The following is a 16,704-nucleotide window of genomic DNA, read 5'->3' on the forward strand; positions in this document are numbered from 1 at the left end:
GCTAGGGGAGCCTCAAACTCCACCCGAAACGTGACCACGCCCTCGGATCGGACCGCACCCCCTGAACCCCGACCCGCAGTTGCCCCTCCCCGAGAGGCAGATAGGCCCCGCCCTAGATGTGACCACGCCCTCCCTCCAAGCCCACCCGGATGCTTGGCCCCGCCCCATGAGCTATAGGCCCCGCCCCTATGTGTTCCCTCCCTCTCTGCGGTCCACGCCCCTGGTTGTTGTCACGCCCTATTTCCAGGCTCCGCCCCAGAGCGTTTGCCCCGTAACCTATAGTACCCAACTGCTCATTGAAAAAGAGTCCTAGGGTTCAGTCCCGGAAAGCCCCGCCCCTAGGCATGACCACATCCCCTCCCACAAGTCGCACCACTGACCCGTTTGCTGCAAAGGATCGGGTAAGGAGTCCCTGTCTAAAAAAAAAAAAAGAAAAGAAAAAAAAAAAAAAAAAGCACAGGATGCCCCGTGTGAGGATCGAACTCACGACCTTCAGATTATGAGACTGACGCGCTACCTACTGCGCTAACGAGGCTCCTTAGCAACCGTCTCGCGCCAAGGCTTTTGCACAGGTGTCAGACTTGCAAAATCTAGCAAGGGTGATCAAGGATACCGTTGCCTAGCAACACCGGGCCTAAATAACTTGCCCTGGCTGCTGCCTTGGTTGCGAAAGGAAGTTCTGGTGCTCAGTGACCTGGGAGTTCCTGGTGTCCCCAACCTGCTCTCAAGCTGGCGTTTCCCTGCGCAGCACAAAAACATCTAGAAACTACCCTCTCTGGAAAGGAGTGGTCTGGTGAATTCTCCGCAGCTCTCCCCGCCTCATGACTCTTTATGAGTATATTACCTATTTTTTTTAAGTATTAAAATTAGCCGTTTGCATGGTGGTCTCTAATTCCAACTTGGGGACAGGGGATAGCTACTTAATAATTTTGAGGCCAGCCTGGGCTACATGAGACCCTGTCTCAAAAGAGTCAAAGTGAGGCTCCAGTTATCTCGGACCTGAGCCTCCTTGTAGTCCACTCAATAAACTATCCCCCCCCTCCCCGCCACCACTAAGAAACATATTGCCTAATTCATTAATTGATTAGTAATAACGTTAAGCAAAGGCTCCACTTGGTGACCTGTAATCCTAGTCCTTAGAAAGATGAGGCAGGAGAACGGGAACTTTCAGGACAGCCTGAGCTACGCAGCAAGATTTCATGTCAAGAATAAATAAGTAAATAAACAAATAAATGTAAATTATATAATAATAGCAACATTGTGTAAGAGTGTAGCTGAGCGTAAGCTCCGTGTGGGCGTGCAGCTTAGACCCTAAACTGACCACTCCAAACTGAACCCTAAGGTCCAGCATTTCCCGGGGCTGCACATGTATTGGCTTTCACAGTGAGGTGTGTGAGCGTCCTTACTCCAGAATCCAGCACCCGGGGCCCACGATGCTGTGCCTGGATGGTCCCCCGCTTCGCTGAGACCGGATTCATCCCGCCTGCAGGCTTCGTAGGCGCTGTTCCTTCGCGTGGTAACTCGTAAACAAAACACCCGCGCCTTCGGTATTGCTCACTTCCTGGAAAGTATTCGCAGACCTCACTGACTCCTCCCCTGGTCACAGCTGCCCTTAGCTTCTGTGTCACCTCCATTTCTGTCCACCCCCTCATTGGCTGCCCTGGAGGGGAGGGAACAGGGGTTGTCCCCTAGAGAACGCAGTCCCCAATCTATCCGGACCCCCACCTCCCTTCTCCTAGCCTCAAAACCATCCTTTCCAGGAAGCGTCGTCCCATGTTGTCCCCTATGGGACACACTTTATTCCTGAGCGAAGGTTATCCTTTATTATGAACAGTGTCTGAGTGTGGCAACCACGTGGGGGAACTGCGTGCTTCCTCTCCGAGTCTGTGAAATGAAAACAAACAAGGTATCCTGCGGAGGAAGGAGAAACCTGCGGTTGGTAGACGACGGAAGGGACTGGCGGTTCATCAGCCTTTGCAGTCGCTGGACTACGCGGGCACGGCTGCTCTGGGCGTCCTTCCGTTCCAAAGTGTGAGACTTGCTCTGATTTGGTCTAGTCCAAATCAAAAACAAAGCTGGCTACTGTGGTGAATGCTCCTGTAACCCCAGCCCTGTAGAAGAGAGTGGGTTAACTTTACATTTAAGCGTGGGGTGGGGAGGGCGTCGGGAGTGGTGGCTCACGCCTTTAATCCCAGCACACAGGAGGAGGCAGGCCAGCCTGGTCTACAAAGCCAGTCCAGGACAGCCAGGGCTGTTACATAGAGAAACTCTGTCTCGAAAAACAAAAACAAAAAAAAGTTTAGACTCACTAAGTGTGAAGGACCAAAAAGCACAAAAATACCTCTAGCTTGTACAGGCTGTACTCCTAGCAGCCCGCTTGGCTTTTCCCCCCAGACATTGAAGGCTATTCTTTTTGGTTTTGGTGTTTTGTTTTTCGAGACAGGACTTCTCTGCATAGTCCTGACTATTCTGGACTGTCATTACACCAGGCTGGCATGGAGCCACTGCCTCCAGAGCACTGGGATTAAAGGTGTGCGCCATGACTGACCAGCAAAGAGTTTGTTTCCCCCCCTCCCCCCAAAGAGTATTCTTGAATTAACTGATCTTGTAAACTTGACTGTTCTACCCCAGCACGGTGGTGCACACCTCTAATCTCAGGACAGCCAGGGCTACACAAAGAAACCCTGTCTTTAAAAAAAATTCAAAAAAAAAGGAAAGAAACACATGAAGTTAGCTAGGAGAAAAACACAGCGGTAAACTGTTCCGGAAAGAGGAGGCAGGTACTTGCTAAGTACTAATTTAGCTAAGTAAGCTGAGAGCTGAGGCAGGCAGTGGCATCTGGAAGGCCTGCCAGGACACAGGGACTGAGCAAGCAGGCAAGGAAGGAAGGCTCAGGTCAGAGTGGAGTCTGAGCAGATGAAACAGGAGCCTGAGCCAGGCCCCTGGCAGATGATGCAATCCTGAATGTGGTGTTTTGGGAAGCCAGCTCAGGCTTCCAGCACCCGCGTGGGATGCTGATGAATATGCAAGATTAAGTTACCAGGAACACAAACACATTTTGTTTTGGTTTAGCATTTGATATGCACAAGTGAAAATTAAGTAGTACATAAAATTTATAAATCTCCATTGCATAGATACCTCTACATGTAACCAAGTTCTTTTTAACAAACCTGATTAAAAGTGGGAATTTTGGCTGGGTGTGGGTGCACACGCCTTTAATCGAAGCACTCGGGAGGCTGTGAGTCCAAGGCTAGCCTGGTCTATAAAGTGAGTCCAGGACAACCAAGGCTACAACAGAGAAACTGTTTCAAAAAAAGCAAAAGCGGCATTTGAATGAAAACGGTGAGACCCTGCACAGTGCTATTGGAAATACAAGCTGGTGCAGATGCTATGAAAATCCTTTTTAAGGTCAGGCGTGGTGCACATGCCTTTAATCCCAGCACTCGGGAGGCAGAGGCAGGCGGATCACTGTGAGTTCGAGGCCAGCCAGGTCTACAAAGTGAGTCCAGGATGGCCAAGGCTACACAGAGAAACCTTGTCTTGAAAAACCGGTTAAAAAAAAAAAAAAAACCAAAGTAAGAAAAGAAGCTGGGCGTGGTGACACACGCCTTTAATCCCAGCACTCGTGAGACAGAATCAGGTGGATCGCTGTGAGTTCGAAGCCAGCCTGGTCTACACAGAGAGTCCAGGACAGCCAAGGCTAACACAGAGAGACCCTGTCTGGGGAAAGAAAAATAAAATAAAATTGTTATTAAGGTTCCTCAAAAATCTAAAAGCAGAACTACTGTAGCTGTGGCCCTCCTTGGGTCATACGTGAAGGACACCGAAGGCATGTCCACATGCCACAGAGACACTTACACACTGTGTTCCACCACAGCTCTGTTTACAACAGCCCTTGAGATGAAAACATAACGAATGGGTACAGAAAATGTGCACGTACACAAGGAATTCTATTAGCTGTAAAGATTAATGAAATTACGGTGTCTGCAAGAACATGTTTGGAACTGGAGGTAATCCTATTAGGTGACATGACCCAGAATCAGAAAAATGACTAGTATATATTTTCTCTTATATGTGGACCCTACACTTAAATGTGTGTGTATGTTCTAGGACCTAAAAGCAGAAAGGGAGCCCTGAAGCGGGGACGGCTCAGAAAGGAGGAAGGAAGAGCAAGGGAAGAGACTGAAGAGCAGAACACAGGTATTGTAAGGCTGTGTACAGCTGCTCAATACAAGACACAAGCAGCAATGGGTCCTGGCCAGGAAGGAGAAAGCAGAGCAGTGTAGACTGTGGCACTGATTGTGGGAAGGTGGCAGAAGACCACAGCGGTGCCCACAGGTCCTCTCCAGATTGGCGCATCGCTTGATGCTTTTGCAGCCTTGAATTCCTACTAAAAGCAGGAAAGGCACACGTTAGAGTAACCAGGCTTGCAACAGTGAGGTGTTAGTGAGGGGGCGGCGGGTGGGGTGGGGGGAGACACTTGGAGGGTGGGGTACTGCTGAATCAGTTTACCTTTGGCTACATTGGAAGTTAGAAGTGAGGCCTAACCTAGGGTACATGAAATCCAGTCTCAGAAAAACAGGCAAGAAGTATCCATTTTTGGAGTAATCATGGTGCATCATGCCTGCAATCTGAGCACCCACAAGGCTGACGAAGCCAACCTTGGGCTACAGTAGGAACCTTTTGAAATAAATAAAAAACATAGTGGCCTATTTGCCCATGGCAGGAGTCAGATGCACAAGGGAGGTGGTACAAAGTGCGGAAAAGGCCCAGCACAAAGCGTCAGGATGGAGCACCGCCGCAGCCCTGACCCTGTCGCCCGAGGCCCCAGACCCCCGCGGGACAAGCCACCTCACTCCCCTCGACGATCTTGAGCAATTCTTGTTTACTTGTTCTAAAGAGCAGGTGACGCTAAGATTGAGTGCACAACCGGCCAATAGTTTCCCAGATAATAAACCCGATGGCCGGCTTCTTCCAATGAGAAAGCGATATGAGCAGGACAGGGCGTGAGCAGGCCCTGAGCACGCGCGGGGGCCCCTCGTTCTCCATGTTGAGTGTGGCACCTCTGCTCGGCACTGCGGACGGAAGTGTCCGCCAGGCTTCTAGTGTTCTGGCTTCCGGCTTTCCGCGTTCCGGAGTGCCCAGGTTCCAGCCTAGGCTTCTCGCTGGGAGCCGGCTTCGGTTTCCAGGTGTTTTGTCATCTACCTACTAGTATGAACAAGCAGTGCGGTGGGAAATTTTTAAAATGCCAGTGCCTGGGTTCAAGAATGAGTCGTTTGGTTGATAGTCCCAGGACGATCTGGGACTGACGAAGATCCTCCAGCCTCTGCATGCTGAGGGCTAGGATTAAAGGTGTGCCCCACCAGGGCGGGAAGCACCAGACATTTTCTAAGTAAACAGTAAATCTAGGCAGGGATTGGTGGTGCACGCCTTTAATCCCTGCACTCAGGAGGCAGAGGCAGGCGGATCATTGTGAGTTCAAGGCCAGCCAAGGCTACACAGAGAAACCCTGTCTCGGGAAAAAAAAAAAAAAAAAAAAAAAAAACTATAGAAGTGCTGCGTCCTCACTTTTCTGCTGCATATGGACTATCCCAAGGAAGAATCATATTACTTATTACAAAATAATGTCGAGTATGGTAGTACACACCTTTAATTCCAGCACTGGAGAGGCAAAGGCAGGTGGATCTCTGTGAGTTCAAAATCAGCAGGTCTACATAGTTCCAGGACAGCCAGAGATTCATAGAGACCCCTGTCTCAACGGGAGGAATTTGGGGGTTACATGTTTTTCATGTGCATGAGTGTTTGCCTGTATGTATGCGTGTGCACACTGTGGGTGCATGGTGCCCGAGGAGGCCCGAAGAGGCTGTCAGATCCTCTGCAGCAGGAGTTGTAGTTGGGTTGCCGTATTTGTTCTTAGAGGGAAACTGGCAAGAACAGCTAGCGCTCTTAAGCACTGAGCCCCACCCCACCTCACGCCTTTTTTTTTTTTTTTTTTTTGAGACAAGCTCTCACTATGTAGGAACTTTCTGTGTAGAACAAGCTGCTACAGACTCACAGAGGCCAGACTGCCTCTCCCTTCTGGGTGCTGTATTAAAGGCCTAAGCACCATGGCCAACATGGCCTTAGATTTTTGATTTCCCTTCTTCAGTCTCCAGGGTGCTAGGATGACATGCCTTGTGCCACCAAACCTGCCTCCCCTTTTTGCTTTTAGTCTGCTCTCTTGTGCCTCGGGCCAGGAGCTTCATACAAAACAACAGCCCTCAAGCAAACAATAAAAAACAGACACAAATCAACGGTCTTCTGTGGTTTTATTCAATGGTTTGGCTGGTTCCTGTTCGCACTGGAGTATAAATAAGGCAGTCCCTTTGCCGAACAGCATGTGATTTCCAAAATTAAAGGAGGCAGTCTGGGATATAGGGACTGATTGAAACGCCAGAATGAGCTGACTGCAAGTGATTGCAAGCTTTGTGGTTCCAAAGACCTGGCTTTTCTCCAAGTTCAACGCAGGAGTACATACTCGTGTTAGTGGCTGCAGGGGAAGGCGCCACAAGGTCAGATTCAGCAAGAAGTCTCCTGACGTCTTGGAATCCATAAACGTAAACGAGTTAGCAGGCAAGACCTCAAGTCACCTTTTTGGGGAGAATTTAAGGACGTCAAAAACAGCGGCAAGGGGGCGGGCACTGGGACATCGACGGGGCCATGCGTGGAGTGAGTAGAAATGGGGTCAGCAAGTCTACACCAGCGCTTGGATCAGGGAGAAAGATGGTTAACAGGGAAACCAGGAGGTACCCAGCGCGGCCGGCGCATGCGCACGACAGAACGTTTGTTGGCAGCCGGCACGCATGCGCACTGCTTTGGATTCCGCCACGCTAGTCATGGCGGCTGTTAGGGCCGCCCTCGGTCCCGCCCTCGCTGACGCTTCGCGGGTCACCTGACTTCGGCTGCGGGCTGAGGAGACACAAGGGAAGTGGCCGTCGCGGGAGTTGGATCCTCCGACCCGGACCTCCGCGCCATGCCGTCCGAGAAGACCTTCAAGCAGCGCCGGAGTTTCGGTGCGCGCTGCGGGCCGGGTGGTGCGAGGTCCGGGTGGTGTCGGGACGGGTGGAGGTCGGGATCTCGGTGGTGTCGTGCGGGGCCGGGACGCGGCGAGGCCGTGGGGGGTCTCCCTCTTCATCCCTCCCCACCCCAGCTTCGCGCTCCCAGCCGGCCCAGTCCCCGGGGTAGCCCGGGCGCGGCGCGTCACTCCGACCGTCGTCGGTTCGGTGGGCTCGGCGTCCCCTGTGGCACTGGAAACCCGACCCCGGTGGTGGAGGGGACCGCGGCCGCGGCGCTGTGGGCTGTGTCCTTAGTGGGCCCAGGTCCCCGCAATCCCCGGGGGCAGCACCCAGCGCCTTCCGCTCTCGCAGTCGCCTGGCGACGTTCGTGTGGGGAGAGATGGCCTTTGTCTCGTAACGGAAACCCAACAGCTGTTTTGCTAGCTTTCAGTGATCTTTAGTTAATCTGGATCACTCCTTAAACGAGTAAGGGTGGGAAAAGGGGCGGCGAGCACATCAGCTGGGACGCGGGTCCCCAGAGTGGCCGGCGGGGAAGCGGGGGCTGGGAGGGTGGAGGTATGTGCTCTCCAAAGTTCCATCTGGTTTGGCGTGTTTTCCCCGAGTTCTCTCCCTACCCTCGTCATTCTGAAGAAAGCGCGGGCACCCGATGCGGTGACTTTGGTGGTCCTGACTCTGGCTACTGACACACTGACAGTTTAGAGGGTTGCCACACCGAGGTGTGCAGCGGCCCCTTGGAGGAGGCCAAGAGCAGTCTTGGATCTTTTTAGATTGGATGGGAAGCTCTGACGTCTCGGCTGTCCAGACGGAGGAGAAGCTTACTGGATGGACTTAGGGCTCACCCTAAACAAACCCTTTGTAGCTGAAGAGCCTGGGTGGGGCCTAGGGCAGTGGAAGCTCAGGATCCGCCTAGTGGCAGAAACCCATTAGCTTTCTGTCATAAATTCTTAGCCTTCCAGTAAATAGCCATCGTCCCCAAGTGCTGGAAGGGGGCTGAGATTGCCTGGAGGCCATGCACCCTTGCAGATTGTCAGACAGGACCAACTTCAACATAGAACTCATGAAGGGATTTCGGGGTTCACTCTTCCCCAAAGTGGTTCTGCTGTCTTTCTTCCTGTGGTGACATAGTGTTGCCCATTTCTTTTTTTCCCCCCAGGATGTCCTAAGGTCCAGTGAACTGGGTATTTCCCTGGAAGTTTGTGTACTGGGACAAAATAAATAGCCCTGTGTAGAGAAGATTCCCACCAAACATAAGCTACCAAGTGCGGTGGTGCATGCCTCTGATCCCAGCATTGGAGAGACAGAGGCAGGCTGATCTGAGTTTGAGCCTAGGCTACATAGTGAGGCCCTCCCTCTCTCAAAGCAAACAAAACACCTAGGTAGCTTCAGGAATTTAGGCTGTCAATAGTAGCTGGGCCTGAGTCAGCCATGTAAGACAGCTGTGGGGTTGCAGGTGGCACTAGCAAAGTAATACTTTCTTAGACTTATCTGTTTATTTGGGACTCCTAGTTCTCAGAGGTTGGAGGAAAGGAGTCTAGCTTTGAACCTTGCTGGGCTTCCTTGGCAGTTCACTGCCATGTTGTGGCTTTTTGGGGGGGGTGTTGGTGTTTGTTTTTTTGTTTGTTTGTTTGTTTGTTTGTTTTTTTCCGAGACAGGGTCTCTCTGTGTAGCCTTGGCCATCTTGGACTCACTTTGTAGACCAGGCTGGCCTCGAACTCACAGCGATCCGCCTGCCTCTGCCTCCCGAGTGCTGGGATTAAAGGCGTGCGCCACCACGCCCGGCTTGTTTGTTTGTTTTGATATAGGGTCTCTGTGTAGCAGCCCTGGCTATCCTGGAACTCTCTTTGTAGACCAGGCTGGCCTTGAACTCAGAGAACCGAATGCCTCTGCCTCCTGAGTGCTGGGATTAAAGGCGTACACCACCACACCTGTCCACATTACTGTGTTAGTCATGTTCCTTACGTGCCTGGGGGCGGGGCACTTGTGGGACTCGGAGATGCTGAAGCTGTCCCTGGCTGCCTGGTCCAGTGTCTGCAGAGACATGACAAATGGGTCACTGCGGTCCTCAGTACAAATTGTTGGCCCCTGAACAGCTGTCTGCTTAAAAAGGCCACTAGCATGCCGGGAACATCTCAGCTCTTCCAGGAACCCCCCAATTCTCTGTCCTCGTAGCCAGCCAAGGGTTGAGCAGGTCCTATGGGCCATCAGTTTTGTCCCTTATCTGCTTTAATAAAGACAACTGTTCCTGCCTCTCCTTTTAGGGCAAATCAGAATGACGTAGTTTCTGGTAGTGGAGCCATGTGGCCAGCTTTTTCTCTTTTGCACTTACCCAGGTTAACTGTTTGTGCTTTTAAGAACTCAACTCTATTTAGTGCTACCATCTTACCATGCACTAGGTTAAGGCCTTTTGGTGGTGGTGGTGGTGGTGGTTGGTTTGGTTGGTTTAAACACAGGGACTCATTATGTAGACTAGCTTGGCCTTGAACTTACAAAGATCTTCCTTTCTGCCTCCTGAGTACTGGGGTTAAAGGCCTGGGGCTTGGGGTTCTAGGTGCTGTGAGCTAAGTTTTTAATGTTTATTTTATGTGTATGAGTCTTTTGCCTACATGTATGTCTGTGCACCATGTGCATGCCTCGTGCTCCTGGAGACCAGAAAAGGGAGTTACAGATGACTGAGCCACTGTGGGTGCTGGGAACTGAGCCTGGGTCCTCTTGGAGAGGAATAGGTACTGAGCCATCTCTGCAGCCCGTGAAATATATGCATGTCAGGTATGTGAGCGTTGCTGTTTGTCAGAATGAGTTCACTGCAGTGACTAAACCCTGGAGTACTGAGCAGGATACAATGGAGGCTTCTTCTGCAGAGAGGCAGAAAGTCACGTGTAGATAGTACCATGCCATCTGTGTGGTGACGGGAGGAACAATGCCGAGAGGTCAGCCAGTGCTTGAGAGTAGGGAAGGGTGCAGGGCAAGCCCATCTCCAGCAGTACGGCCAGCTACTGCCTTTTGCAGTTGAAGATAAGGCTGGCCTCAGGCCTCCCAGCACTAGCGAGGGCACAGCTGAGGAGGGGTTCAAGGTCATCCTTAGCCACAGGATGTGTTTGGGGCTAGGCCATGCTACGGAAGCCTATCTCAAAAACCAAACAGCCAAAAGAGAGTTCTCAGAAGAGTGGTCACCATAGACTCTATGGTGTTTTGATTTGGGGGGTGGGACAGGGTGTGGGGGTGGGACAGGGTGCTGTTGTTGGTTGATTTTGGTTTTTCAAGACAGGGTTACACAGAGCCTGGATTCTTGTTTACAAACCAAGCTGGCCTTGAACTCACAGCGATCCGCCTGCTTCTGCCGCCAGAGTGCTGGGATTGAAGGCGTGTGCTACCATGCCCAGTGGGGGTGTGTTTCAAGAGCCCAGGTGCACAGCTATCATTGAAGCACTGGGAAAACTCAGGCAAGAGGCTCTCCAGCTGAGGCCACCTGGGATCTTAGACCATCTCAGGAAATGAACAAAGCCAGGCCTCCCCTTCCTTATCTGGAAGGAAGTCCAGGGAAAGTCACATCACTTTCTCATTTACCCAAGTTGAAAAATTAACAGGGATGATAGAAGTCATCAGAGGAGAGATTGAGAGACACCCCTCTTTCCCCAAGCCCATATAACCTGTCTGAGTGGCTGTCCATCTGGGTTTGCAGGCCCTTGCAGTGAGGGCTTTACCATCTGGTCGTGTTGATAGACCTGCCATTGCTGTTGGCTCTGTTGACTGCCCCTGTCAGTGGTACCTCAGCACAGGACAGTCACCAGCAGAAACCGGTAGCAGGGCCCCCGATGTCACTGTGTCTCTTCCTTTCTTGCAGAACAAAGAGTGGAAGATGTCCGACTCATCCGGGAGCAGCACCCCACCAAGATCCCAGTAGGTTCTCCTGTAGCTGTGATGACGGTTCTGCACAACCTAACCCACTAGACAGCCCCAGGGGCCCTTGGACCTTATACCCACTAACCATGTGCTTCCTAGTCTGACTGAGCCTTGCCACTCTTGTGCATGTCAAAGGGGAAAGGGCATGTGGGCCAGACCTTCTAGCTTTTTGTTTTGTTTTGTTCTGGGTTGTTTGTTTGTTTTTGAGACAGGGTTTCTCTGTGTGGCTGTGGCTATTCAGTGCTGGTTTTGTAGACTATGCTGGCCTCAAACTTACAAGGGTTTGCCTGCCTCTGCCTCCCTGAATGCTGGGGTGACAGGCGTGCACCTGTCTGCCCTTTTAGCATTTTTTGCTTTGCATTTCTCTGGTGTCAGGGATTGAACCCAGGGCCTGAGCTTGCCACTGCTAAACTCCACTCTAGCCATCTCTAAGGAGACAAGAATGGCGGCTGCTATGGGAATCAGTAGCCCTCAGGGTAGCATGGCTGCCTTATAGGAGACAAAGAGGGGCTTACTCTTAGCCCCTTAGTGACAGCCAGCTGTCAGCACACCAGACACATCAGACTACCCTGGTGTAGACCTTACACAACGCTGCAAAGGCAGGCATGGACAGGCTAGCACATTCAAAATGGCTCTTCTCCACCTTGTCCCCACATCCTGGGAAGAATTCTCCTTTTTCACAGTGGAAGAAGACCTATCTGTTAGGATGTCAGCTGCTCCATTGTTAGGAGCCTCAGTGCCAGCTCCTGCAGGTGTGCCCACTTGTGGTTTTCTCAGCAGCCATCACACAGTTCTGGAAGGGGAAAGTTGATAAGGGGGTGGCTGAGGCTGTTGCTGCGGGGTGGGAAGCGGGACACGCTGTTCTGCACTGGGTGGACACTTCCTAGTCTGTCCTCACATCGGGTAGGGGCTTCCTAGGAGTGCGCTTCCTGGGCCAGGTCCTGGGAGGAGCTTTTCCTGGTCTGAAAGAGCCCTTCACTTGCAAGTGGCTGCCCAACCTACTTCAGGAAGCGCAGCTGCCCGAGCCTGCCAGCGTTTGCACACGGCTCCCTGCAGGCCTGTGCTCTCAGCAGAGATGCAGCTATCCATGATGACTCCAAGCAAGCACGAGAGCCAGGCTCAGCACACGGTGTCTGGTGACTCCCAGGCTTGAGGGCAGAGGCCTATTTCAGACCAGGCAGCCTGTCCTCTGCTGTGATTAAGAGAAGCAGAAGTGGAGAGGAACCAGATATGTTTAGAGGATGTGTCACTGCGGGGCTTCCCAGCCAGGGGCTGGAACCTATTCACACCCCATCAGGACAGTGAGTGTCCCTGCACTTCTAACGTGCTCCGTCACTACCCTGTACTCTGCTGCTGGACAGTCTGCCTTGTAAACCCAGGCATGTGGCGCCCAGAGCTGGCATTTCCTGTGGATGGCACCTTTCAAGGAACCACATACAGGGAGTATGTGCAGATAAGCACTTCCCTCCAGAAACGGGTGTGGTGGTGTCCCTTCCTGCCACGCAGTGAGCAGGCATGGCTTTCTGTTCTCAGGTGGATGTCCATAACACCTGGGAACCCTGGTGTACTGAGGTTCTAAGCTCATCAGTGCTCGGATCTGCAGCGGTTGTTGGGTTTGTTTTGTTTTTGAGGCTGGTCTCATCCAGGTTAGCCTTGAATTCAGAGCAGGTCACAGCCCCGGCCTCTAAATACTGGGACTTATAAATACACGTCCCAGATTCATACCTAGCCCGTAACATTTTTTTTTCTTAACTTTTTAAAAATTTTGTTTCTTTTGTTTTTTCGGGACAGGGATTCCTCTATTATCTTGGCTGTCCTGGACTTACTTTGTAGACCAGGCTGGCCTCAAACTCACAGCAATCCACCTCCCTCTGCCTCCCAAGTGCTGAGATTAAAGGCATGTGTCACACGCCCGGTTTGTTTATTTATATGTGTGCTCTGTCTGCATGTATGCCTGTATGCCAGAGGAGGACATCAGATCTCATAGATGGTTGTGAGCCACCATGTGGGTGCTGGGAATTGAACTCAGGACCTCTGGAAGAGCAGGCAGTGCTCTTAACCACTGAGTTGTATCTCTAGCCCTTATTTTTGATTTTCTGTTTATTTATTTATTAGGGTTAGGGTCTCTCTCTGTGTCTCTGGTTGTCCTAGAACTCACTATGTAGACCAAGCTGGTCTTAAACTCTACCTCCTAAGAGCTGGATTAAAGGCACATGCCACCATAGCAGGCTGCTTTTAACATTTTTTTTTTTTAAGATTTATTTATTTTATTTATTGCATATGAGTGCTTTATCTGCAGAAGAGGGTATCAGATCACATTATAGATGGTTGTGAGCCACCATGTGGTTGCTGGGAATTGAACTCAGGACCTCTGGAAGAGCAGGCAGCGCTCTTAACCACTGAGCCATCTCTCCAGCCCCCTTAACATTTCTTAATAATTATTTTTGGAGCTGGAAGTAGTGGCGTGCGCCTGTATTCCCAGCACTCAAGAACGCAGAGGCAGGCAGATCTCTCAGAGTGCGAGGCCAGCCTAGTCTACAAAGCGAGTCCAGGACAGCCAGGACTACACAGAGGAACCCTGTCTTGGAGAGATGCTCCGTGGCTTAGAGCACTCGTTCTCACAAGGACCTGGGTTGATTCCTAGTGCTGACAACCATCTGACCCGGAAAGCTTAGAGCTGAATATGTTGCTAGACACCAGGCTCTGCCTGTGATCATAGCTCTTGGGAAGTAGGTGCAGGTGGAGCACCAGGAGTTAAGGCTATGCTGCGCCCCAGTGTGAACGTTTACAGAACTAGAGCCAGGTGTGTGGCATACATCTTTCATCGTAGCACAAACAGTTTAAACAGCAAAAAGGTGCCTAGTGGTCCTCTTACATGTCCTGTGCCACCTTTTGCCAGGGATAATGGCAGAGCTATCACAGGAGTGCCATGGGGAAGTCAAAAGCAGGCAGAGTTAGGCTGGACTGCGTGGCACGTGGTGGCCACAGCATGGAGAGTGGTGTGTCTGCTGCTAAGTCTCTCTCGGCCTCTGCAGGTGATAATAGAGCGATACAAGGGTGAGAAGCAGCTGCCCGTCCTGGACAAAACGAAGTTCCTTGTACCTGATCACGTGAACATGAGCGAGCTCATCAAGATAATTAGGTATTTGGCCACTTCTTGTCCTGTTTCCTTGAGCTCCCTTACTCATCTTGGTGCCAGCTTTAGGTCCCTCCTGCTTCTTTCGTGTCCTTGTAAGTCAGGATGTCCAGCCGTGGGATAGCTGGGAGTGTAGTGTGTCTATTTAAGACATGAGGTCTAGCTGGGCGTGGTGGCGCACGCCTTTAATCCCAGCACTCGGGAGGCAGAGGCAGGCGGATCTCTGAGTTCGAGGCCAGCCTGGTCTACCAAGTGAGTCCAGGACAACCAAGGCTACACAGAGAAACCCTGTCTCGAAGAAAAAGGGAGGGGGGGAAAGACCTCAGATCTGAGGGATAAAGGCTGGACACCTACTGGATGGTGATTCTTTAAAACACTATAATTGCCAGGTGTAGTAGATAGCTGTGGCCCCAGTTTGAGACCCACCCATCCTAGGAAACTCTCGGGAACACTTAGGTTTGCATAGCAGAGTTAGGAAGAGAATGTGCACTCACAGCTGCAGCAAGCTAAAAGGCTGTGGCCACTTGTAGATTGTGAATACTAATGGCTGTTTGGATGACAGTTTTAAGCTGGCATCAGATACAGAGCCAGTCCTTGGATCCAGCCATCGCTGTGGGCTGTGGCCATGCTTGGTTTTGCCAGTCGGTGGGCTTTTTTTAGTGCCCCAAGTTCTGTACACAGCATGAGACCTTGGTGAGTCTCCCACTGTTTTTCTCTCCACAGAAGGCGCTTACAGCTCAACGCTAACCAAGCCTTCTTTCTCCTGGTGAACGGGCACAGCATGGTGAGCGTGTCTACGCCCATCTCTGAGGTTTACGAGAGTGAGAAAGATGAAGATGGCTTCCTGTACATGGTGTATGCCTCCCAGGAGACATTTGGGGCAGCTCTGGCTGTTTAACATGAGAACGGTGCCTCATGTTTGTTAAGCCCTTACCAAGGAAAAAAGGGATGTTAACAGCAGAAGCTGGTCACTCACCACCCACAGATCAGAACTTAGGCGCCCACCCAGGGTGTTAGGAACTGTTTTTCAGGCAGAAACTGAGCTCCGTGCAAGCGCATTCAGCTTGGAAACTCATCTAAACTAGGCTGTCCTTGTGTTCAAACTTTAGAAGTTTAAAAATAAAATACTTTGCATCCTAAGTTGCCAATAAAAAGACGAAGTTATTTTGACATTTTTCTCCCCAGTAGGGACTTAAGATGGAACAGAGTGTCAGGGACAGTCTCTTCCTGGGATGTGCTGGCTTCTCTAAAAGGGCTTCCACTGAGTAGAGAAGTCTCCAGAAACGGTCCCTCTGCCCAGGTTGCCTAACCGAGGGCTCTGGCTCCGGCCAAACAGGTCCAATGTGCAGGATCTGACCCTAGAGGGCCTGGTCCTGACCCCCAGCTGCACCACCATGCTCGCCCTCAGCAGTGCGGAGAAGTTCACCCACTGCTGTCCAGGTGTTACCACACTCCATTGCTCAGAGGCCAGTTTCCAGCTTCGAACAGGGGTGATGGCTCCAGCTTTAGAGACTGCAGAGCAGATGTTTTTCTCCTGGTTTGGATTTCATCCTGCTTCAGGGAGGGCAAGCAGGTGTGTAGTGCTGGCCTTAGGATGCCGCTGTCAAGTGGTAGACTGCACTTTGAAGTTCAAATGCTTCTGCACTTGGCTTACAGCTACAGGCATTTGTTGGGGTGTAGCTGTCTTTGTAAAGGTGTTTGTCAGACAGCTGTTAGGGAGTTTCCCAACATGTCAGTACATAGGTAACAGCTGTGAAGACGGTAGTATCAGGTGTCTTGACAGACATCTTTGGCCAGTGCCAACTAAAGCTTCCTGCTCCATGCATGTGGTCCAACTGTGACATTCAGACCATCCCTGGTCACTCATTCTTGTGGTCTGAGAATCTCAGTGAGAGCTGCCTGCTTTCGTGGAGGGAAGCTCCTCACAGGCACCCCCACCCCTCCCTGCATGCAGCTGTCTACTTGCAAACTTAACTTTCAATGTTATCTTACACTGTAAATTCTCACTGCCCTGTCTTGTGTAGGTTGTGTGCGTCATATATCCCTGGTTTTTATAACTATGGTGCAATCAGTAAGGATTCCTGTACTACTGCTTTAAAACTGCTGCTCCGAAGGGCGGCCTTCATTTGTAGGACACGTGTACACTTCGATGCACTAAGTGAATAAAGGCACAATGGAACCTGTCCTGAGAGCTGTCTCATGGTGTTGAGGTGGGAGCTGGGCCCTGAAGTGTGCCCAGGCTGCTCGTGCTGGAGGGTGGGATGGGCATCTTCCTCTCCTTGGCCAACACCTTGCCATTAGCTCCTATTCTTAAATTCTCTGGATAGCTGACTGACCTGCCAGCTGTGGTGTGGGAGGCCTTACCCATGTGGACAGCCGCTCCACAGAGTCCCTCAGGGCAGCCCAGGAAGCCTCACTGGCTGACTGGCCTTTCAGGTGCAGTGCTGCCTCAGCAGCTCACAGTGAAGTCAGTCTAAGCCAGGGCTGTTCCAGGTTCCTGGAAGAGCAGGACAGGCCATGCCACATGAGCTCTGTGGCTGTCAGAGCACGCAGCTGAAACCTCTCTGACCCAGCCAAGCATGTGTACTGTGAGGGCACTGTTGAGTGCCGGGA

General features: G+C 51.5%; 1 protein-coding gene and 1 non-coding gene across 2 annotated transcripts; one reads left to right on the top strand and one right to left on the bottom strand.

The window, feature by feature from the left end:
- Positions 1-462: 462 nt before the first annotated feature.
- On the bottom strand, positions 463-535 carry Trnam-cau (transfer RNA methionine (anticodon CAU)). The gene has a single exon. It is a non-coding gene; the product is annotated as a tRNA-Met (tRNA).
- Positions 536-6,902: 6,367 nt separating this feature from the next.
- Positions 6,903-15,475, top strand: Map1lc3b (microtubule associated protein 1 light chain 3 beta). The gene is made up of 4 exons (XM_051168602.1): positions 6,903-7,052; positions 10,897-10,952; positions 13,991-14,097; positions 14,815-15,475. Exons 1-4 carry the CDS (start codon positions 7,013-7,015, stop codon positions 14,987-14,989), a joined length of 378 nt encoding a protein of 125 aa, XP_051024559.1. The 5' UTR covers positions 6,903-7,012; the 3' UTR covers positions 14,990-15,475.
- Positions 15,476-16,704: the final 1,229 nt, after the last annotated feature.

Source organism: Acomys russatus, chromosome 26, assembly GCF_903995435.1.
Source record: "Acomys russatus chromosome 26, mAcoRus1.1, whole genome shotgun sequence".
Lineage (NCBI taxonomy): Eukaryota > Metazoa > Chordata > Mammalia > Rodentia > Muridae > Acomys > Acomys russatus.